The following is a 24,632-nucleotide window of genomic DNA, read 5'->3' as shown; positions in this document are numbered from 1 at the left end:
AGGAAGTGGGCAAGTCATAGTGCCGTGTGTGTGTGTGTGTGTGTGTGTGTGTGTGCGCGCGCGTGTGCGTGTGTGTGTGCGCGCGCGTGTGTGTGTGTGTGTGTGTGTGTGTGTGTAGGTTTCTCCTGCCTCGCCTACCTCCAGATCTCTGGGTATTCCAGGGCAGCTGCTGGCAGGCAGTGTTACTAGCCCAGGCTTGGGGGTTGTCCTGCCAGTTGTGTTCCTCCTTCTCAGAGTAGCCAGTTTTCATCTCTGATTTTTATCCTCTACCCCATGCTGAACACTCTCCAGCCCCACTGGGAGATTCCATGGCCATGAATTGGGAACAACAGATTCTTTACAGTGAATTCATAATCTGATGGGATTGTATGATAGTTTTAGAACTCAGATAATCATTCCGTCTTCTGTGTAAAGGCGGTTTCTCCTATTTGGAGTAATTAGTTGCTAGGCCTACCCACGTGCGTTTTTCATGTCAAGCAGACAATGGGAACTGATGACAAAGGGCAAAGAACAAAGTGCTCAGAGAGGAAAGCAGAGTTGTTGAATGAGGAATAAATGGAAGCCAGGGCTCTGGATCCAGGATTTTGCAAGTTAAGTCCCAACCTCAATATGTTATTAGATCTGCTATTTTACTTACACAATATGAGCAGACCTATTGCCGTGTTTGTCATTACAGAGACTGGAAACTACCTGAATATCCATTAGTAGAGAATTGGCCTAATAAAAGAAAACTTACGTAACCCACGGAAATACCATGTCCCTTTTACAAGAAATCTGAGGGCACGGTTTGATTCTGTGGTGGTCTATTCTGCAGTCCTCCATCATCTTCCGTGAAAGGCTGGGTTCCCTGAGGAGCTCCGCAGGGAGAGCAGTGTTCATGACGGGCAGTCATTGAGCATCACTGTGTGCCTGGCACTATACTAGGCACCCCACAGATAGTATCACACTCTTTTTTTTTTTTTTAGAAGATGCTGTGACTCATAATGTGTAGGTGACAAGACAGAGGGGACTTGTCTAGGGCCTCAGGCCTGGAATTTGAACCCAGTCATTTTAGAGAGGAAAAGCAAAAAGGTGGTACATTTTTGCTCATATATGATCTCTGGGACATGATATAAGCAAGGAAAAAAAGTGGGGGAGGGGACAACAGCATTACTATGTTCCCATTGTATAAAAGTACAAAAATCAGAGATGGGGGCTGTGCGGATATATATACTTGCACAGAGGATACATGAGAAACTAGTAACAGTAATGCCTCTGGAAAGGGTTTCTGAAAGCTTGGGGATCAGGAATGGGAGACAGGTTTTTTACTATATATTCTTAAGGGCATTTGCCTTTTTTTTTTTCTTTTTCTTTTTCTTTTCTTTTTTCTTTTTTCTTTTTTTTTTTTTTTTTTTTTTACCATGTTGTACTTTTTAAAAAGTTCTACAGGTAATTGTCGTGATGCATTGAGTTCACAAAATGATTTCAGATGCTCATTCAGGTCTCTAACTGATATGGTTTTTGAAAAGCTTAGTTGAGGACACATACTATGCTAGGAAACATGCCTCATAATTTATGGGGAAACTAACAGAACAGTACAAGATTGAGCATATGAAATTCAAAATTCAGGATTTCTACTGTGTTGTAACAGATATGCAACCCCAAACTTCAAGGCATGGGGCATAAGACATTCATATCTGTACTTTTTTTTTTAAGACTTTATTTATTTATTTATGTGAGCATGAGAGCAAGAGTAGGATTGGGGTGGGGGCAGACACAGAGAATCTCAAACCGACTCTGCATCAAGTGTGGAGCCCAACATGGAGCTCAGTCTCATGACCCTGAGATCATGACCTGAACTGACATCATGAGTCTGATACTTAACAGAGCCATCTAGGCATCCTCATATCTGTACATTTTAATCCAGAACATTGTATTAGAGGTCATTAAGTCACAGCATGTTTTCTTTCAAAGGAGGAAAACTCAAGGTAGGACCCAGAGTCCTTAGATCAGGTGAATTATAGGACAGTTACCTTGTGCCGGGGGTAAGAAAACTTACGCCCAAACAGGTAAAATGATTTGTAAGTGCAGCATGTTCTGGAACCTGGAGGGGATCTGCATGAGAGTCACTGGGCACTCTGACAAGTGTCTGGAAGAAGATTGTGTCATGATAGGTCTTTAGGCATTGTCAGGGTTTGCTTATTCTCTCCGGGTCAGAAGAAGACAGGAAGGGAAGAAATTAGTATACATTTTCATATACGGGAGTTCAAACAAGCCATTCTGATCAAGACTGTTATATGGCTAGTTTTGGAGAGGCTCTCTAGAAAATTTAACAGTGTTAATTTTGTTTGAGAGAGCTGTGATTGTGACACTCCTCCTTCAAGGTAACAAATCAGAATTAGATCTTCTACTGAGATAATGATCCAGATCTGTGATTCCTGCTTCCTTTTTTTTTAATTAAAAGATTTTATTTATTTATTTGTCAGAGAGAGAGAGAGAGAGAGCGAGAGTGAGAGAGAGCAAGCACACAAGCAGGCAGAATGGCAGGCAGAGGCTGGAGAGAGATGCAGGCTCCCTGCCGACGAGGAGTCTGATGCAGGACTTGATCCCAGAACCCTGGGATCATGACCTGAGCTGAAGGCAGCAGCTTAACCAACTGAGCCACCCAGGTGTCCCTTCTGCTTTATTTTTATCTGGACTAGAAGAACTCCTGCTGACAGAGTCTTAGATTATCTCTCTCTTTTTTTTTAATTTTTATTTATTTATTTGACAGAGAGGAAAGAGAGATCACAAGTAGGCAGAGAGGCAGGCAGAGAAGCAGCAGCAGGCTCCCTGCTGAGCAGAGAGCCTGATTAATTGACTGATTAATTAAGCAGCTAGCTACCTGGAGAAGTTACGTGGTAAAGTGGGAGGAGAGAAAAAGGTACACTGATTCGAGTCAATTTGAATTCCTGGTCTAACTTGGCTGTGACCTGTGATGCGTCATTCAGCATTCTGATCTTTCATCTCATTCTCCATAAAATAAATGAACTGGGTACATAAACGCTAGAGATCCCTCTTATTCCTTTTTTTCTTTTTTTTTTTTTTTTTAAGATTTACTTATTCTGGAGAGAAGGAGTGAACACTGCATTGGGTTAGGGGCAGAGGGAGAGAGAGAAGCCTATTCCCTGCTGGGCGTGGAGCCTGACTGGGGGCTGGATCTCACAACTCTGAGATCATGAGCGGAAATTAAGAATTGGACTCTTAACCCACTAAGCCACCCAGGTGCCCAGAGATCCTTCTTCTTGCTAAAGGTCTCTCTTCTTTTCTTTGGCTTCTTTGTCATAGAGTTAAAAGGACCAAACATGAAAAAAGATTTTGGAAAACTTTCTTTAAAAATTTTTTAATTTAATCATCATTTCAGAAGACTTATAGGCTTGTGAAAAATGTATTCCAAGATCACAAAATACATTTTTCTCATTGGAAATATACAGTTTTTTACATACTTCTATATACAAAAGTATGGTTGGTTCCTCAAAACTTGAGTTCCCAAATGAAATTCTTACTGGCAAACTGAATAGAATTAATTGCAGCAAGCTTTGCATTAATACACTTTTTCAAACTATTCTTGTAGTCAGAATTGACCAGATGAATCTGGGTTTTACCTCTTTGGTTAACTCATGGTTAGAAATTAGTACTGCCTTCCTGGGTACACAGAGAAAGAGGCCTTTCTGGACAGGGTTTTGCATGGTGTTGTCTCTGTGTTTGACTTCTGTGTGACTATAACTGAAGACTAGTCTTTTCGTGAACCTACTTGTTCTCTAAGAAATCAGCAGTGTGAGTTGTTTCCACCCTGGCAATTGTTTGTGGTCACAGTTCCTGAGTCCCTGCCTTGATTTTACAAACCATTCAGATGAATTTTTCTGTTTTTTCACCCCTCTTTCTTTATAGGTGGGGGTTCAAGGGTGTCTGTCAACTGCTTAAGATTGTTTTGAGATGGATGTCCTCCTAGGCAGATGGCATCTGAGGATGTCCCACGTTTGTTTTACTATCAGATTCAGGATTCACAGTGATTTCTCTGTCAGCATCTTCTTCAGACTCTGTTAGAGAGTATCTGGGATTGATTTCCATCATCTGCTTCCCTTACTTACTGGTATCAATGTGAAAAATGGTTGAGTTCCTAGAGTTTAGGTTATTTTGGTTGGTCTAGAGAGAGGAGGTGAAGTGAGGTAAAAAAAGGAACTGCCTTCACTGTGGAGCAGGTGCCATGGTTGGCACTTTGAACAATGCATGATGCAAATCTGGGACCAGGAGGCCTTACTCTCTTCTATCTCCCAGGGTGAGAATGGGGCATCTGAGGAAACTGCCCATTTTCCTTCTCCAGAGAAGCTGGGATCAGAGCCCAGATTATGAGTCACTCAGCTGGGGAGAGCCATCTCTTTTGGGGCTACTGTTACAGCCCAGGTTCCAGGCACACCCATAAACAGAGAACTGGGTTCACAGGAAAAGAATAGACACACTATGAGAAACACCAGAGGACCACGCCGCTCTGAGAGGAGAATGAGGATAGGAGACAGGAGCCATGAATTCCAATCCGTGAGGTCCTGCTGTGTCTTGAAGATGAATCCCTAATTTGAGGTGGTTTCCTTGCACCTGAACAGTGGATAACATTACTTCTTTTGGTAACCCCATGGGGAAGGTGGGTGGTATTGTCATTTTACCCATGAGGAAACTGAAGCTTAGAAACATGAAGTACTCACTCATTCAAGGTTACACAGATCCTAAGAGCAGTGTCCAGATGTGAACCCGGGTGTTTGGTGTATTAAGGCGTCTATTTGGAAAGTAAATGGAAAATAAAAAAAGTGAAAGACCTCGAATTATTTGAAAATACACATCTCCAGTTTTTCCCACTATTGCATGATTTCCTTACTTACTGGATCGACTTATTTCCGCAGATAACTCTTGAGAAGACAGTACGTTCTGCTAATTTATAGAGGAGCAGCAGGTCAGTCTGCTGATATATCAAGGCATTTTTTTTTTCTTTTTAAGGAATTATTTAAGTTCTTTGGGACCTTTTCTTAGCAAAGAGGGGGAAAGGCAGGAACAGTGTTAACTGTGAGAAGGAGCAGGTAGATCACATAGGCAGGTGTATGTTTGTTCAAGACTGTTTTCCTTAGTTGGCCCTCTTTTCTATTCTGCCTTGAAGCTGATGTTTATTTTCATTCCGTAAAAGATTTCTTAGTATATAGTAAGTCTGGTTAGATGTTCTCTAAAAAGTTATTATTTTCACTCTTCCCATGAGTGTTTAGCATTCCACACATAGCTACCAAGATTAGAAAAGCAAGCAAACCTAAAGGCCTATGGTATATTAAATATCATAGCTTTAGTGAGTTACCATAATGATACTTTTTTCCCCCTTTCCATTTCCCTTCATCAAGAGTTTATTGAGCACCTCTCTGGCATGAGACTTGTGATACTATGATTTATAGTAAGAAATACATATTTGGTCTTTATTATCTTTTCTGGTTTCTGGCACGCAGCTCCTAAAACCATTGGAATTTCCTAAGTGATGAGAGCAGTAAAGGTAAAGAAGCATCTTTTGTTATTCATAGCCAGCCCCTTTTAGCCACACCTGAGTTTGTGTGGGTGAGGTGACTTCTGGGAAGTCCCTAAAGATGGAGGCTGGTTGCCAGGGGGAACCAATGGTAATTAAGGAGTTGGAATTTTCAGCCCCACCCCATGACTTCTGGGGAGAAGAGTATTGTTAGAGTTTGAGTGGAATCAGTGATAGTCAACGGTTTCATCAGACATTCCTGCATATTGAAGCCTCCGGAAACATCCAGAAACACCCAGAGGGTGGGGTTCTGAGTGGTGGGTGAATTCATGGAGTTGAAGTGAGTGGTGCTCAGGGCCCTTTCTCATACGTTGCCCTTTGCATCTCTTCCATTTGGCCATTTTTGAGTTCCATCCTTTTTTAATGAACTGGTGATCTAATAAGTAAGCTGCCTCTCTCAGTTCTGTGAGGCCCTTTAGCAAATGAATCAGAGGAGGGGGCAGTCTTGATGGACTGAGGCATCATCAGCCTGTGGGATCTCACAATATCTCTGGGTAGATAGTGTCAGAATTGAGTTAAATTGAAGGCCACCCAGTCAGTGCCCTCTGAGAAATTGAAATGCTTGTAGCTGTTGCATAAAACATACAGTGGACACCCTTTTCCACAGAGTACAGAAAAATGAATAAAACTTGGCCCCTGGACTAGGGAAATTAGTCATAGAAAATAATAAAGTGGTTATTTTACACTTATTAAAAGCCAAGCACTGTGTTAAGCACTTTATTTATTATTATTTTTAATTTTTTTACTTTAAGTAGGCTCCACGCCTAATGAGGGGCCTGTACTCAGCAATCCTGAGTTCAAGAGTTGCACACTCCACCGGCTAAGCCAGGCACCCCAGGCACTTCCTATGAATTACCTAATCCTCACATTCACTAAATTGTTGGTGAAACCCCTATTTTATTGATGAGAAACCTGAGGCCCAAAGGGAATTAAGAACTCATCCAAGCTCACACAGTCGGGTAAATTGGCAGAGTTGAGAAGCAGATGCGGGTTTGTCTGACTTCCAGTCTTGCGCCCTTGACCACTTTATCCGACTAGAGAGGTGAAAGCTGTGCTCCTATGTGGGCAGGATGTTCCAGTGCCATAGAGCCGAATTCTGAGAGAGCTGCAGTGTCCAAGAGGAGCATCTGCTCATGACTGGAGGTAATCTTTGGTGAAGGCAGTGGGTTAGGAGAAGGCTGGCTGGATGAGGATGGTAGTTGTCAGGCTGGGTTCTGCAGCTCCCGGTGGGGAAGGAGATACTGATGGACTTCCTTAAGGGCTCTGGATACAGACAGTTTCCATTCAGTCACTTTTCAGATTCTCTTTCCTGAAGGGAGTGTGCCTGCCATAGTAGACTTGCTGGCTCTTCTCTCCAGCCTGTCTTTTACTGACGGACCAAAACAAAGGCAGACCTTTTCCCCATTCGGAATCTGTTCTACTGTTTTGTCCTTAAATGATAAAAACCTCCTGAGTTAGTGTCTGGAAACTAAATGGCCTTAATTATTAAACAACACCTCCTTTTCTTTTTTCTCCCCTCTTTTCTTCTTTTCTCACCTCCCCTCTTCTCTCCTCCTCCCCCCTCCCCTCTTCTCTCCTTTTTTCCCCTTATTTTTTAAAGATTTATTTATTTATTTCAGAGGGAGAGAGAGAGTTGCGGGGAGGCAGAGGGAAAGAGACAGGGGAAGCAGACTCCCCACTGAGTGGGTAGCCTGATGACACAGGCAGGGTTGGATCCCCCAGGATCCCAAGATCATGACCTGAGCTGAAAGCAGGAGTCAGACATTCAAACTACTGAGCCACCCAGGTGCCCCAGTGACACCTCCTCTTCTAAGTCATTTCCTCATTTTGACTTTGGACAAAACTGAAGGAGGACCCAATTGATTTGTCATCTGATAGAACATTTGAAATAATTTAAAAATTTTTTTTTTTTTTTTTTTTTAATTTGACAGAGAGATCACAAGCAGGCAGAGAGGCAGGCAGAGAGAGAGGAGGAAGCAGGCTCCCTGCCGAGCAGAGAGCCCGATGCGGGGCTCGATCCCAGGACTCTGAGATCATGACCTGAGCCGAAGGTAGCGGCTTAACCACTGAGCCACCCAGGTGCCCCAGAACATGTGAAATAATTTTAAAGATGTTTTATTTATTGGACAAAGCTAGATACCAGGAAGACAGGGGAAAGTGGAATCCTCCAAGAACTGGCCATTTTCCGTACAAGTGGTATCTGCAAGGGACTTCTCGGCTGCTGCCGTTGTCTTTATAGTTGACAGTTTCTCCAAAACACGAAATCCTTTGCAGAAGTGATTACACACTTCAGAACCATTGTGAACTTTGTGAATTGATGGAAAGGATTCCTTCAAATTAATTTTTCTGGACCATTTTTTACAACCATCCCACTTGAGAAACAGCCAGAGAGGGAACACAAGCAGGGGGAGTAGAATAGGGAGCAGCAAGCTTTCCGCAGAGCAGGGAGCCCGATGTGGGGCTGGATCCCAGGACCCTGGAATCATGACCTGAAGGCAGATGCTTAATAATTTAGCTACCCAGGTGCCCCTAAAAGAGCACAAGCACGAAGAGTGGCAGGCAAAAGGAGAGGAAGGAGGAGAAGCAGGCCTCCCAGCTGAGCGGGGAGTCCAATGTGGGGCTCGATCCCAGGACCCTGGTATCATGACCTGAGCCAAAGGCAGTTGCCCAACCAACTGAGCCATCCAGAGAGAGAGTGAGTGCCGGAACGGGAGGAAGAGCAGGAAGAGAGGGACAAGCAGATTCCATGCTTAGCACGGAGCTCGTCCCCACGACCTCGAGATCATGACCCACGCCAAGATCAAGAGTTGGAGACCTAACTGACTGAGATACCCAGGCGCTCCAATGATGTAGTTGTTTAAATAAATAAAGAATTTTTGGCTTTTTCCCATGGGAAAAAAAAAAAGATGTTTTATTTATTTACTTGACACAAAGGGAGAGAACACAAGTAGGGGGAGCAGCAGGGAGAGGGAGAGAGAAAAGCAGGCTCCCCGTAAGGGAGGAGCTCAATGCGGGGTTAGATCCCAGGACCCTGGGATCATGACCTGAGCCGAAGGCAGACGCTTAACGACTGAGCCACCCAGGTGCCCCTGAAATAATTTTAGATAATATATCATTGATAGACATGTAAGTCATAGAATTTCTGTAATGACATTGTGTTCATAACAGAATACATGCAACTCTACTTATATGTGAACAAGATTTCTCAGCATTGAAATCTACCTAAAAACAGGAATAGAATTATTGCTAAACTGTTTCACTTAGCACTAAATAATATTCTTCAGTGCATTTAACCTATGTCATCATTGGGAAAACTACCTTGTTCATCTCATTAAGAATTACTTTTTTTAAATTAACATATATTATTTCTTTCAAGGGTGCAGGTCTGTGATTCATCATCTTACCTAATTCACAGCACTCACCATAGCACATACCCTCCCCAGTGTCCATCCCCCAGCCACCCCATCCCTCCCACACCCCCTCCATTCTTAGCAATCTTCAGTTTGAGTCCTGAGATTAAAAGTCTCTTAAAGTTTGTCTCCCTTTCTGGTTTCATCTTGTTTCATTTTTTCCCTCCCTTCCTCTATGATCCTTGAAAGAATTACTTTTTAATTAGAATTTACTTTTTTACTTGTAGTAATTATTTAACATTAGTTTGGTACAATAATAATCTGTTAATGATTGTAATGTCTTAGTTCAGAAGAAATTTTTAACATCTAGAACTTTATGGTCATGGGAAATAAAACTTAAATTATTTATTTTTTTTGTCACAGAGAAGTGAGATAGGGTGATGAATAAAACTTTCAAGTGTAAAACATGTATTATTCTGGGATAAATTTTTCCAGAGAATGTGGAATTGAAATGTAAATACAAGGAGAGAAAAGAATGCCATGAAATTTCCAAATGTAGCCTCATTTTATCTAATTTTAAAATGGATGACTGTGGGTATCAAATTTCTATGGTATGTTATTACATTAGATACATTAAAGAGTTATGAAACAATTCCATTTTAAAGTGTCAATATTTACTCTATGCTGCAAATGATATTCTTTGGTGTTATTTAAACTTTCTTTTTAAAAGTGAAGTGTATTGGGGCGCCTGGGTGGCTCAGTGGATTAAGCCGCTGCCTTCGGCTCAGGTCATGATCTCAGGGTCCTGGGATCGAGCCCCGCATCGGGCTCTCTGCTCAGCAGGGTGCCTGCTTCCCTCTCTCTCTCTCTCTCTGCCTGTCTCTCTGTCTACTTGTGATCTCTCTCTGTCAAATAAATAAATAAAATCTTAAAAAAAAAAAAAGTGAAGTGTACTTGACATACAATATCCTATTAGTTTCAGGTGTACATCATGGTGATTTGATATTTCTGTTCACTATGAAATGATACATCTAGTTAACCATTTGTTACCATACAAAGTTGGAACTATTGAAACTTTTGATAAGAAACTTTAGATATCACCTTAGAAACATGCACTGAGGCACAATAGTTTTTCAGATTCTTTTGGTGAGCCCTGGATGAAAAGCTGAAAGAACAGTTAGTTAAGGACTCTTTGATATGAGCTTAACAATGGACACAGAAAAAAATAAGAATTTTCCCAATTGTACTTTAGCTAAATAAGCCTTTTTAAAGCAATTTTTATATATAAGTATGTGTGCTTTGTATACATTTTATATACTATTATAATTGCATCAAATAAAAACCTCTAAAGTAGGGGTCTAGCGTACTCCTCTGGAACAGAACCAACTTCAGGTTAGAGAAGGAATTATCCTTCTGCCTGTGCCGGGTGAGATGAATTGTTTGACAGGAGCTGACTGGAGAAGTTTTGCTGTATGTTCCTCTAAACTACATGGCCTTGTTGGAGGCGACTGGGGAGTGCAAGAGTTCTGTCAGGGTAGGATGTGAATGTCTACTCAGTCCTCTTCCCCTGAATTGTGTTCTCCTATAAGGGGAGAAACAGTTGGTATTTAAGTGATTTACCACCTCTTGATTCTAGCCAGCCATTCATAGATAGGTGCTGTCATTGAGCCTACGGGTGTTGAGAGGAAGGATGGCGCCCATCCGCTGCTGCCATGTCTGGCAGTCGCTCCAGCACACACAGGTGTAGATCCCAAGTCCTTTGGATAGAATCTTTTCATTCTACTCTGAGCACCTCAGGGAATGAACAGATGACTTCCCAGGCTCAAAAGTGCCTTTCTTGTTTTGGAACTTGGCATTCTGACCCACAAGGACAGATGCCTGTGACCACCTCTCTCTGTGTGTGCCCCTTGGTAACTCTGCCAAAGGCATACAGGATGCAGTGCCTTTCTTTCCACCCAGCTCATATTCCCAAGCTGATCATTTTGGTCATGAGGAAAGCATAGGGATCCAGGAAAGTACTGGGTTGGGGAAGAAGAAATTGGAAGCAGACCAAGCAGAGAAAGGATCTTTCATGTGTAGGCATATTTTCCTAGCCATCCTTCTCATCCACACCCAATTCTTTATAATCTACCCTGCAGCTTTTTAGCAGAAAGCCTTGTTTGATCTTGCAGTTGACATGCAGCAAAATCAGTGTCTCAAAAGTCTGTATATTGGGGCACCTGGGTGGCTCAGTCGTTAAGTGTCTGCCTTCAGCTCAGGTCAGGATCCCAGGGTCCTGGGATGGAGCCCCACATCTCAGTGGGAAACCTGCTTCTTCTCCCTCTCCTACTCCCCCTGCTTTGTTCCTGCTCTCACTGTCTCTCTCTCTCTCTCTGTCAAATAAATAAATAAAATCTTAGAGAGAGAGAGAAAAGAGAAGCAGGGATCTTGGGGTGCCTGGGTGGCTCAGTTGGTTAAGAATTCAACTCTAGATTTTGGCTCAGGTCATGGTTTCAAGGTCACGAGATTGAGCCCCACGTCAAGCTCCATGCTGGGCACAGAGCCTGCTTAAGATTCTCTCTCTCCCTCTGCCCCTCCCTCCTTAAAAAAAAAAAAAAAGAAAGCAGGGATCTGGCTGCCTGTTTGCCATGCATGGGCTTATGTCAGGCATTTGAACTTTAAAGAATTAACCATTAGCTGCTGAAAATCTTACATTTTCTAAATTGTGTGTTTTGAGACTCAATTTTGTTTTACCTACTTTAATGAATGACTGTTCTGCCGAATTTTCTTGTTGGACCATAATTTGTGATGTTAGAAAAATGTCTTGTTTTCCCAATTTGCCATACTTTCTGCTATTTTTCCATAGTACCAGGCTAAGGTTGGTGAGACCAAGGCAAAATTACCTTGTACTGTCAGTGTAACAACTAGAACTAAGCTGTATTTCCAATTATTAGCTTGTTCTTAATTCATGAGTAGCACTTTTTTCCCCTGATAAATTGAATTGGGTTAGCTAATATAAAATCAGATTAGTTTTACTGAAACCTAATACGTAATTATTGTGTTGGGAATGGTTATAATCTGTCTTGATTATTTGTCTTAAGCATCAGATACAGGGGTTTTGTGGGTTTTTTTTTAATTTTTTTTTTTTAGATTTTATTTATTTATTTGTCAGAAAGAGAGAGAGAGAGAGAGTGAGCACAGGCAGACAGAGTGGCAGGCAGAGGCAGAGGGAGAAGCAGGCTCCCCACAGAACAAGGAGCCCGATATGGGACTCGATCCCAGGACGCCGGGATCATGACCCGAGCCAAAGGCAGCTGCTTAACCAACTGAGCCACCCAGGCGTCCCGGTTTTGTGTTTTTTTTTTGTTTTTTTTTTTTTTTTTTAAGATTTTATTTATTTATTTGAGAGAGAGAGTATGAGAAGGGGGAGGGTCAGAGGGAGAAGCAGACTCCCTGCCAAGCAGGGAGTCCGATGCGGGACTCGATCCCAGGACTCCAGGATCACGACCTGAGCCGAAGGCAGTCGCTTAACCAACTGAACCACCCAGGCGCCCGGTTTTGTTTTTTTTAAATTTAGACAAGAAAAAGTGAATAAATGAGATAAAATTTAAATCTCAACATTTACAAATTTATCATATTTGAGAGTTCTTTTAATGAAATCATTTATATATTACAGTCCTGCTTTGCTTACTGGCTATTTGTCTTTTCCCTCATACAACCGAATAAGGCATTTTCACTTGCTAAATACATCTTTTTTCATTTAACGCCACACATTCATCCTTATGTCCACTCTGTAAATTAAAAGCATTGGCAACATTTAAATAACATCAAAAATTTAATTTAGGTTGACAGGTGTCAAATTGAGCACAAACAGATTTTGTGAGACTCCTATCACCATTTAAATGCAAAGTGTTTTTATAACTGAAAATCCATGTATATTCATCAGCAAGTCTTGACATCCTAGGGCTGACTTTTAAGAATTGCCCCCAGGTCAAGTAGCTAAATAGATCCTGGGAAAGTTGATTCTGTTTCTGACAGCCACTCCTCCTAAACTGAAGGCAAGGGTCCTTTAAGGTGAGGGCACTCAAAGGTGAACAGAACCAAACCACACAAAAGCCTAGTAGTGGTCCAATGCACATGGACTGGAAGCGTTTGCACATAGGTTGTTGAAAATGAACAAGCAAAATGCCACAGACCCTTGGACGCTGGCATCATAGTGTTGCCTAAACTGTAGGGAGTTGTGTGCGCCCATATTAAGCTGCAGTGACTGACAGCCCAGAGAAGGAATTAGATACGGCTCCTTAATAGACAATGGCAGTCCCCTGATGAGCTACTCTTCCAAATGGGACTAGCCTCTTGAAATAAAGCCCCTTGTCTTTTTAATGAGAGTACCCTGTGTAATGAATTGGGTGCTCCTAACTGTAAGTGGTCTTGCTAGCATTAATATATGTTTTTAAAGATTTTACTTATTTGACTGAGAGAGTGAGAGAGCACAAGCAGGGGCATCATTAATACTTTATCTAAAATAAAATATAGATTTACGAGGAGCCTTGATAACCATATATCAATAACTGATTTCTGTTATAATCTACGGCTGTCATTTAGAAGAACAGTGAGTTACGGCAGAAGTTAGCTTTCAAAACTCTCAAGAAGTAGCCTAGTCCTGTAGGATATGGCTACAGGTCCTCTTTCTACATTTCCCATAGCTCCACATACAGATTTTTTTGGGGGAGGGACTTAGTTTTCACACATCTACAAAATAACATCATTATCTTGAATGTTCCCTTTTAGTGGAAAAAATAGAAACAAGCACGTCCATTAGAATAGACCTTTGTTGATTGATGCCTACCACAGGTAAAGCACTGTGCTAATAGTCAGGGAGCAGTACAGTAATGTGTCCTTCGTTTTATTAAGATTTTGTGGCCTAAACATTTCCTAATAATTAAAAAATAATTTTAGTGTATATTTTATTAAGTATATACATAATTCATATTTCATAATTCATATCTCTAGATATTTTAGGTGGAAAACAGTTGTTTGCCCCAAATGGAGTGATTTGTGTAATGTAGGAAAATTGCCCTCAATTTTTAATTTCTTGAAGTAGATAGTGGCTAAATAGCCATTCATTTTATAATTATTTGTTAAACTGTTTGTATCTGTATGTTATATTCTTTTCTGGTGTTCTATTATAACTTACAATGAAAAAGGAGTGAGGGAAAAGGATTTTTCCACCCTGAAAATATCTCCTAGAGCAGTGCCTGGAATTCCATTGTGATCAGTTAATTATTTTAGTTAATATTTGGCTTCTCCTTTTCCTCTTTACAATGGAACTATTCTCTGGCCAGTAATACTTGAAAACACAGCCTTTTAGTGTGATGGGTTTGTTTCTCCATAGCCCAGGCATCTGAGCTAATGTACAAGGGATGGTTCTGAAAGGTGCTAGGATGGGGTTGGGGGAAAAGAAGCTTGGAAAGGAAAACAGGAGTACAGATCAGCAACATGGAGAGTCAGGAAACCTCAATAATGGGGTGCCTGGGTGGCTCAGTCAGTTAAGTGTCTGACTTTGGCTCAGGTCATGACCCCGGGTCCTGAGATCAAGCCCCGTGTTGGGCTCCCAGCTCAGCGGGTAGTCTGCCTTTTACCCCACTCATACTCTCCTTCTCACAGACAAATAAGTGAAATTAAAAAAAAAAAAAGGGAAACCTCAGTAATGTGTATCTATTTCTCTTGCTTTGGTAGAGTTCAGTAACCAACACAACCCAGCTTGACTGAATTGCTTACCTTTCTTCTCAAATGGTACTGTGATAACATCTTACTAGTTTGACCTAATTAGCTAAAAATATGGCATTTTAAAAGTATAGTTATTACTTTTAAGTACACCTTTAGCAACATACAGAAAGGTAAGAAATATTGCCTAATTAGGGCTTTTTCAGAGTCTTACATCTATGAATAGAAAAGCCCAAGTTATAGTTAGCAAATGAGTGTCATACGAGGGTATCCTTCAGAAATGCTCCCATGAAGTTCATGCTTATAAGTAGCTTCCCCCCAACCTCCGTATTCTCTTTTCCTCATAATCTTTTTAAACCCCAGGCTTGTCCAGCTCACGTAGTTATAGAGAAGAGGAATACATCTCAATAGATTTCTGGCTAGTAGTCCGCTGTTTTGAATATAAAAGAACCATGAATTAGATTTTATTACTGCCAATACTTTGTTTATGCGGTGTGTATGAAAATTCTATGACTGTTAGGTTAGTAAAATAGTCCTGACAGTCAAATAATTTACTTTGAAGAAACCTGGCTAAACTGTCACTGAGTGTTTGAGAGACAGCGTGTATGTGGGGGTTTTTTAAAAACTGAAATTCTTTTGAAAAAACACTCATCTTATGTTTCATCTCAAAAATTATTCAGATGTTGTGAATAACCAGGCATGGGTTTATTTAGAAAATATATACACATCCATAGTTTGAAACTTTTCTGTTTGAAAATATTCCTGGATTTGTCTACCTGTTTATTAATTTGTCAGAAGATTCAGACAGAAGGAAATGAGGCAAAAGGGTTAAACACTCTCACTCTCTCTGAGGTGATCGGTAGTAAGAGAGGACTAATAATCAGTCTAAAGAGATGAGAAGAGAAACAAACCTGGGCTTACTCTTAGGCTAGTCGCCCAGGGCTTCTGTTCTGGTGATGTTCACCTTTGCTCAGTGTTGCTTCCGTTGGCGTTATGGGCGCTGGGCGTTGGGCTCTCTGCTGTGTTCCTTCCTCTCCTAGCGGTGTGGTGGGGAACAGCCCTAGTTTAGTATAGGTCCCTTCATTTACAGTATAAATTAGTAGTACCTGCTGAAAACAGTACCACATTTTTAAAAAAGTTTATTAGGAACAATAAAAATACCAAGGTCGGGGCATACCTACTGTCTAGAGCACGGATGAATTAACCCCTCCTGCCAGGGCCCAGGGTGTCCCACATGGAGCTAGCTACACTGTGGAGAAGCAGCTCTAGCTCATATCTGAGCCTGCAACTTTGGGAATCTGCCCTTGGGACTGTTACTAATGGTTATGGCAGAATAGACAATGACCGGCCACTGCCAATGGGGTAGTTCACGGCAACTGGTTTTGTCCCATTCATTGTAGCTGGTGACATTTTCTGTAGACTCCAAACAGCTTTCCTAAAGCTTGGATTCTGAATATTGCTCCAACATGAACTTACCTTTAGGGCACTTACCTTTCCATTTCAGGATTCCAAAATAGGAATAAAATTCAGATACTGAATCCAAGTCGAATTTCTTACTATGATAGTTTTGGAAGCTCTTTGTTGAAATCACCATTCTCTCTGTCCAAAGAGTATTCATTAATCTTTTTTCCTGATGAGTTGTCAAACATGCCTCCAAATGTTCTGAAGAGTATGTCTCTTCCGATGGACCCTTAATTTACCCTGACTTTTTTTTTTTTTTTCTAAAGATTTTATTTATTTGAGAGAGAGCTAGAGCTCATGTGTCTGCATGTGCACATGAGTGGGAGGAGGGGCAGAAGGAGAAGCAGATTCCCATCTGAACAGGGAACCAGACCGGTCTCAATCCCAGGACCCTGGGATCATGACTGGAGCCGAAGACAGATGCTTAACTGACTGAGCCATCCAGGCGCCCCTGTTTGTTTGTTTGTATATAGATTTTTATTTTTTAAAAGATTTTATTTATTTGAGAGAGAGAGGGTGTGTGTGAGAGAGAGAGAGCACGAGAAGGGGGAGGGAGACTCAGACTCCCCGCCAAGCAGGGAGCCCCATGTGGGACTCGATCCTGGGACTCCAGGATTATGACTGGAGCCAGAGGCAGTTTCCCAATCAACTGAGCCACCCAGGTGCCCTGGGCACCCCTATTTACACTGACCATTGAACTGTTTGAGAGTGGGGTGCACAGGGGACATGGAAGGCCATGTATCATGGTGGTTTAGAGCTTAAGTCTCTAGAGCTGGACTGCTGGGTTTCAAAGCTGGTCCCCTCACTCATGGTCTATGGGACCTTGGGAAAGGCCCATTTTTCTTATTTTTAAAAATAGGGATAATATTAGTATCTACCTTATAGGGTTATTTTGAAAATTATGTAAGTAAATGAAGTGCTTGGGATAGCACCTGACACAAAGTAAGTGCTCAATAAATATTAGCTCTTAATAGTATTACAGACTCACCCCATGATTAAAAAACTGTAAGTGCTTAGTGCTGATCACACTTTGAATCAAAGGACTTGAACTCTGGACATATTTCTGCAAGATGCCAGTCTGAAGACTCACCTACATGTCACACAGAGTTAATTGAATGAGGGCTTTGGGCATCCCCTTGCTGGTCTGCCCTGTGCTTCCGAGAGTGAGGCACACACCACTTGAAAACGGTGACCATCAGTGCTCACATGTCACCCCTCCAGGCTTATCAGCCTGTGTCCTGAAAATGGGATCCAGACTTCCCGGGTGGGCCTGGCTACTTATCTTTATTTGGATCGTGATTTCCAACATTGTGTCTACTGGGGGCTCCCTCTGCTGGTATGTCTAGCATGGATGCAGATACGTGGAATACTAACTTTTAAACAGTTTTAGGCTTTTAGAGATGTTTGTATAAAAAAAAAATTAACTTTTTTTTAAACATGTGAGTAATAGAAATAACATCTGTATTACTCTTTTTTTTGCCGTTTGCATTATAAGTTGGAGTATTTTTGCTTTGATTTAGAATGGGGGCTATCATAGCATGCCAAAACCCGTAATTTCTTCACGATAGTTAATCAGGGACTGATTATTAGGTCTTACATACCAATATATACCACTAAATATTTTAGAATCCTATTTCAGCAGTCTAAAGAATATCCACGATATGGGGACTTTAACTCTTAAAATTTCAAAAGGGCCCATTTTCAAGTGGTCTCATATCCAAGACCCTCTTAGATGCTGTTATGTTGAGGGCTTAGTACGTGTCAGGGAATAATACCTTAGATTTATTGGGTGATTCACTATTTATTTAGAATTATAATTTATTAATAAAATGCGCCATGATGTCCCTAAAGTTGCATTTCTAAAATAACTTTTTGGCTTCTGTGTGGTTTTTTGTTTGTTTGTTTGTTTTTCACCACTCTTTTCTTCCATCTTTCCTTACTGCCCTTGCTACCAGGCTCAAACAGCATAAATCGGGTAACAGCAAACATGGACAATGGAGAAAATGAAGGAACGACTAAAATTATTGCACCTTCACCAATAAAAAGGTCAGTCGGTTAAGTGAAAGAACACACAACGGTATGTTGTCACAAAAAAGTTTTTTCCTGTTGGTGAGGTGAAGAATCTTTTTACTTTGATAGTTCATACTTTTGGTTGAACTAGTGTGTGAGCCAAAGAGTCATTTAAAATGCCAGTGGAGTATAAACAGCAGGACCTGCCTCTCTCATCTGAAGGAAATGCTCCTGCTTCCACAGCATGGTGATCTCACAGACAGTCTGTGGTCCCATTCTTGGCAGCAGAGGGACAATTCCACGTGATTTTTAAAATGGCATGCTATAATGGACTTACTCAGAGGGACCTGTGAAATAAAGTCGATGATATTCATGTTTAATGTACTGTGTTCATTACCGTGGTGCACTGAACTGTGGCCCTGGGAAGAGGGCTTACAGCATTTAGAGGCGCAGGCTCCAGAAGTCAGTGATTGCATATGTATGAAGAGGTGTCATGGTCTTCTGCATCACTTTTCCCAGCAGCATTCCCCAGCGGAAAGACCTTCTCTCAATATATTACATGGCTTGTTTCCATGAAAGATCAGCGTTGTTCTCTGTGAAGATACTGTTTCAGCGTCAGTTTTTCCTATCTCCAATTATGTCCGCGGAACAGCATTTGAGAAGTACAATGAGCAGCTTTCATCAGCTCACTTTGTCTATAGCACTAGCTTCTGAGTCCAAGCAGTCAGAAATACGTGACCCTGACAGACTTCTTTGATCATCTGCTCCATCTTGTTAGTATATAATGGTGTCTTCATTCAGTTGGTTTGGGGCTACAGTGGAGGAATACAGTTTGCAATTTCCTAGCAAAAGAATTCTAAGATAGGAGGATTCTCAGAGTTGTGGTGTTTTCCCCGGGGTTTTGCCTACGTTGTCTTTTGTTTAGTTCCAGGATGCTCCCTTCATGGATTCTTTCTGGAATGACAGGGTCTTTGCCTTTTTTGCATGCACTTTAGTTGGCCTAGCTGGCCTCGGTCAGCTTCACAACTGTGTATAGAGTGTCAGCTTAATCTGTATGTACAGGGTATGCTTATGCTAAATCCAACATAAGAATAGTAATCTGCCATGAAATTCAGATCCCAAGCCTTTTTAGAATGTACAGAAGGAGTTCAGTCCCCTTTACAACTGTTTTCTTGCCAATAGGACTGATACCTGAAGTGCTGCCCGCTTTTCCCACTCAAGTCCCAGATGAGAAATGGCTTAGGGAGTGAATGCAATTAATTAAATGAATAAAATAAAATAAATAAAATGAAATTAGGATTTCATTTTTCTCTAACTTTCTCTTGCTATCCCATTTCCCCTTTCATCTCCCTTCTGAATTTCTCATTCTCCCTTTTTCTTTCTCATTTATTAAACACACACACTTTCTACTATTAAGTATGTATTGTATTTATTACTTCTCACCTCAAAAGTAAGATTTTTGGGCACTTGATTTTCCAAAGATTATTTAATCAAAAGAATGTTGGTCAAAAATTAAAACCTACCTACTATATGCTAATATGATGAGTTAAGTGCCTTTGTCAAATCATAATTTTTTAGTTTATATTAATTCCTGTATGGGTGTAGTCTCCTAGGATACAAGTTTATTTTCGTTTTTTGAAATGACCTTGTCATTTTTTTCCCCTCTCTCTTCTTTGTTGACTGTTATAAAGAACCCTGCTATGACCATGTTCGAGGACAACTTATATAGGGGATTCCTCAAAAATCCAAGGTTAAATGTGAGTTAGAAATTAAGTAGCTCTATCTTTTCCTGGGGCTGAGACTCTGGGGATGTGAGAGGTAATACATCTCCTCTCCCTCATTGGAGGCCTGGGGCTTCTGATGAGTCCTTTCCTCTGTATCTCCCCACATGTGTCTAAAACAATTTGTTGAGATTGAATAACAGCTCAGTTATATTTACATTCTTCAGGCAGAAAGATGATACTAGGTCAGGAAATAGCATTTGGAAGTCCTTCTGATTTGGAAGGATGATGCCAAGATAGGGCGGAAGCTGGGGGCCGGGAAAGGTCAGTTTGGGTAGCCTGAACTTGTCCATGGCTGACCCACCTGCGCAGATTTAGACTGAAGTCCAGAGCTGAAAAGAAGGAGCCGGCCTCAGGAGCCCTCATACTCCAGCTTTCCTTCCTTGTCAGCTTTCTTTTCTTGCCTCTGCCCTTGCCCTTGCTTCCTGTCCTGCAGATAGACTTGTCTTCCAAGTTTCCTAACAGTGGATGACCTGGCTTTTGTTGACTTAAAGCAGTAATACTAGGAAAAAAAGGTGGAGGGGAGCCCAAAAATACTTGCTGGAGAAGTGAATTTTTTTAGGCAGTCACCTCCTACCCTTTTTAGAATGAGTCACGGGTGTAAAAACACATTTTAAAACATTTGTTAAACAGTTTCACTGAAGAAGGAAATATGTGAGTGAACTTCCTTTTATTCTCCAGTTAATATATATTCCATGGTTTTTTTTTTTTTTTTTTTTTTTTTGCTTTTTTAAATTAAAGCTTTAAGAAAGCAAAGAATGAAAACAGCCCTGATACCCAAAGAAGCAAATCTCACACACCGTGGGAAGACAACGGCCCCCAGAGGTAAAGAGAATCATTGTTTTTCTAAAGGCGAATGGCAGAAATGGGATTAGCCATCAGGACACATTAAATAATGGAATCCAATTAAATAATGGAATCCAACTGCTTTGTGACTGGGTGTTGCTACCTGTGGATGAGGCAGTCAGATTCCTAAAATCAGCATGACCAAGAACTTTCTAAGTAGAAATCAACAGGATGTATCCTAAGGTGAAACTTTCTCCTGGAAGACAGAAAGGGAAACTAGTGTGTATTAAGACACTACCTGGAATATTGTTATGATGGCTTAGAGTAAGACAGTATAGTTTTGAACTCTAAATGACGTATTAATGATAATCCCCTCTACTGTATAGTTCTTAAAAAACTATACTTGAAAAGTATATTTGAGGACTAATGATCCTAGAAGAACTTTATTCACAAAAATATCCATATATTTAGTTTCTTTCTGTCCACAGCTACCAAACCAGCAACAGACCTGCATTATACCTTACCGACTTTAGAGTCCTGGGGATCCCAGCTACGACGACCCAGGGGTTCAAATCCTAACTGGCCACTTCTTAGCTCCTTTACTTGGGCCACTCAAACATTCCATATTTCCACTTTCTTTTCTGTTACGTGGGCCTAATAATTGTAACTCAGTGCTTATGGCTGATATGAAGATTTGCTGGGATAAGGAATATAAAGCTTTTAGCTCAGTCAGTGTGTGGCATATGGTAAGTTTGTTGTACATGCAAATTGTTATTATTACCATCACTTCGGTGTTCATTTCTTACCATCGAAGGCCCACAAATCCATTCCTGAAAGATAACGACTCTTAGGATCTGATTTGCCAGATCTTACCTCCGTTTTCTTTCAATAAATCTTGTCAGCAAAGAGAACTATGTGCCCGTGATCCAGTATATCCCTGAAGGGGCAAATACTTGTGTAGTCTGGGACTGGGCTGTCTGCTCCTCCAGGCCCTTTGTGGGCACTGTTGACCCTTCCTCTTCCCTTGCAGTGGACTCTACCACTCTCCCAATGACCGCATGAAATCCCCGAAGTTCCCCTACACGCGCCGCCGAAACCCCTCCTGTGGGAGTGATGACTCTGTCCAGCCAACGAGGAGGAGGTGAGCTCAACGTAGCCCCTTGGTTTTTAATTTGTAACAGAACCTCTGGGTCCCAGTCACAGTTCTGTCACAAGTTATTCTTATAATATCATGACTGTCCTCCCAAGGTAACAGAAAGCTTACTTTTTTTTTTTTTTTTTTTTTTGAGATAAAATGAGTTAGGCATCCTGAAGCATTTCTCTTTAAACAGCCTAAATTTCAGAGAATAATTTCATAAACTACTGGTAGGAAACTTGCTCCCCGTATGGCATTTAAGACTGATATGTTAAAAAAAAAATAAAAACTTAGGTATCTATTTTAACAATATATATTATATAGTATATATAATATGTAATATATATAATATGTATTGCATTAGTGATATATTTTTATATATCAAAGATATTAAATGTTCTGATCTGAGAAGATAAAATTATAGGTAAATTTTAGCTCAGGCTTAGCACTCTGTTCTCCAGACTGTTGTTGCATAAACTTGAGTAAAACCCCTTTCAAAACACAGGAAAAATGGATCCTGTTACATTTTACCCAGCAGGTCAGGTTGTTTTTGTGATTATATTTGAATGTACTTAATTAAAAAAAAAAAAAAAGGTCCATATCTGGAAGTTTTGGACTTTCTAAAAAGCTGGCTAGGCAATGTGACAGGTGCAAGAGAAGAAGACCTAGAAATGACTAACCAGTGAAATTCATTTCATTCCTACTTTGCAGAGACTATTTTAGTTTGAGTACCTACATACTGGTATTTTGTAAGTGACTTTTCTAATTATGACAGGTTCATGTCATGTTCTCAGATAACCATCAATATCACCGTGGATCAGGGAAACAGAAGCCTTTCTTTCTTCTCTGCCCTTATTGATAGTTACTTGCTGGTTCATCCCTGGTTCATTTCCTTTGGCTTCTTCCAGTTTCCCCGAGTCATGTTCCCCAGCTTTCTCAAACGAGGTCCAGCTTCACCAAAATCCTTTGATGGTTAAGGAGACAAAGTTCAGCAACACCTTCCCCTCATAGGTCTGAAAAGGGGGAGCTAAATCATGAGCACCGGTGATTAGACAGAACAAAGGGATAATAGTTGACATTGATTATGTTTCAAGTTCTGAGCAAAATTGCGTGCTATATATTATCTGATCCTCATAATAACTTTGTGGAAAATGGCCTTTATCATTTAACCAGTAGGCATTTCCACCAGAGAGGGATTAAAGCGAGAAATTGCATGCAAGTTTGAGTAGCTCTGGAGGAATTAAAGGCAGGGAGGTGCACCCTGAGATCTGGATGCTGTACCAGTCCTGGGCTGGCAGGACGAAGGCTTTTTCCGCCTTGGAGCTAGACTTCATGAATCTGTGCTTTCTTCTGGCATTGCTATGGGCACTGCTGATGTAGCAAATACTCTTGCTACCCCTGCCGGAGGGACCACCTCTGTAGCTAATGCTGGGGGCTTGTATTGCTCAGGAGTGCCAGAGTGAATGCCGTAGCTATGTCAGAAGCAAACTTGCCTCCCCTTCTCCTGCCTTCAGATCTCACCTGAGTGCCTCTCTAAGTGGAACCCAGTGGGCAAAGGAATCTGAGAAAATGTAGTTTCAGACTTCCAGTCTTGACAAAACAGGGGAGATTATTGATGGGTTGGGATGGGGCTGCGTACCAGTGGAAAGTGGAAAGCCCTTGGCCTCAATGACAAAAGGAGGCTGGGGGATGGAGGTAGCTGTCCTGTGTGATTTGAATCCAGATCTGTACATCTATAAAAGGCAGGGATAATAAATCATCATTTAAATAGAGAGGGGAAAAGATTTCCTGCCCTCCCTATTAAGGATTGGTTCAACTTGGACAACACTTAAAACCCAGGCAATACCACAGAGAAATACTTTAAAATACATTTGTGTGTGTATGTGTGTTGGGTGGGGGGCAAGGGTAGTGGGAATCACTACATATTTTAAGAATTTGGTACTTCATGATTATTGTTAAATAGGTAGGTTTCTATAGTTTCTCGTTCTTCATTACTAGCGTACTTTGACAGCATTCCCTAAGTAATATAATTGTACATGTCGAGCAGATGGTCATTTTGATTTTAATATACACGGAAATGAATTTATCAATATTTGCCAAAATAGACCAAAATTTACATTAGTTTTTTCCCAAACTGGGTTTCCCAAACCCAGTAGTTTTTAGAAGGATGGTAAATATAAGATCACATTTGTATTGTGTAAAGATGAGTCTTAACTGTCCTGTGGAGAAACAGTGGAAGAGAGAAGTAGGGGAAAGAGAGACCTGGGGCTACCATGTGAGTCCTGGCAAAGGCTAATGGGAGCTTGGGCCAAGGTGGTGATGTGGAGATTTAAGGACGTGGATGGTTTTGAGACCTGTTGGGAGGTAAAATCAGTAGGGCTGGGAGGTTTGAAATAGTTTGGAGCATATACATTTTGAAATCTAGCCTTAATGGCTTCTATATTGAGACAAATTTTTGTGTGTGTTGGCTTCCTGTGAAATAAAGATGAGTAATTGTGGTGAGTGGACACAGGATCCTTTCATTGGCACAGTCCAGGGGAAAGCCTGTTTTGATTTACAGGAAAGAGAATCTTTTTGTCCGAGCAGCCATAGAGCCTTCTGTCTGGTTATGTGTATCACTTGAAAGGTCTTTTATTGGGCGTGCTTATTGGGCGTGCGTGTTTTGAGGAGACCAGCCCTTGCTACACGCTGGCAAAGAAGAGCTAAATCTCATTCTTTGTTCCTTTCTACTGTAAATGCCCTCTGAATGTCCCTGTCCCTGTCAGTCTGGCTTTATCTTCACAGGTATTTCCCTCGCCCCCAGGGCACAAATCCCTGCATGGCTAGGGTAA

General features: G+C 41.2%; 1 protein-coding gene across 3 annotated transcripts in view; it reads left to right on the top strand.

The window, feature by feature from the left end:
* EPB41L4A (erythrocyte membrane protein band 4.1 like 4A) overlaps window positions 1-24,632 on the top strand; it is a 258,448-nt gene that overhangs the window by 190,284 nt on the left and 43,532 nt on the right. For all 3 annotated transcript variants that reach the window (XM_047729879.1, XM_047729878.1, XM_047729877.1), the window contains exons 14-16: window positions 18,045-18,135; window positions 20,622-20,705; window positions 21,697-21,807. In XM_047729879.1, coding sequence (XP_047585835.1) covers window positions 18,045-18,135; window positions 20,622-20,705; window positions 21,697-21,807 — 286 coding nt within the window. The remainder of the gene's footprint in view (window positions 1-18,044; window positions 18,136-20,621; window positions 20,706-21,696; window positions 21,808-24,632) is intronic.

Source organism: Lutra lutra, chromosome 5 (genome assembly GCF_902655055.1).
Source record: "Lutra lutra chromosome 5, mLutLut1.2, whole genome shotgun sequence".
In the NCBI taxonomy this organism is placed as follows: domain Eukaryota; kingdom Metazoa; phylum Chordata; class Mammalia; order Carnivora; family Mustelidae; genus Lutra; species Lutra lutra.
This window is presented reverse-complemented; position numbering and strand designations above follow the sequence as displayed.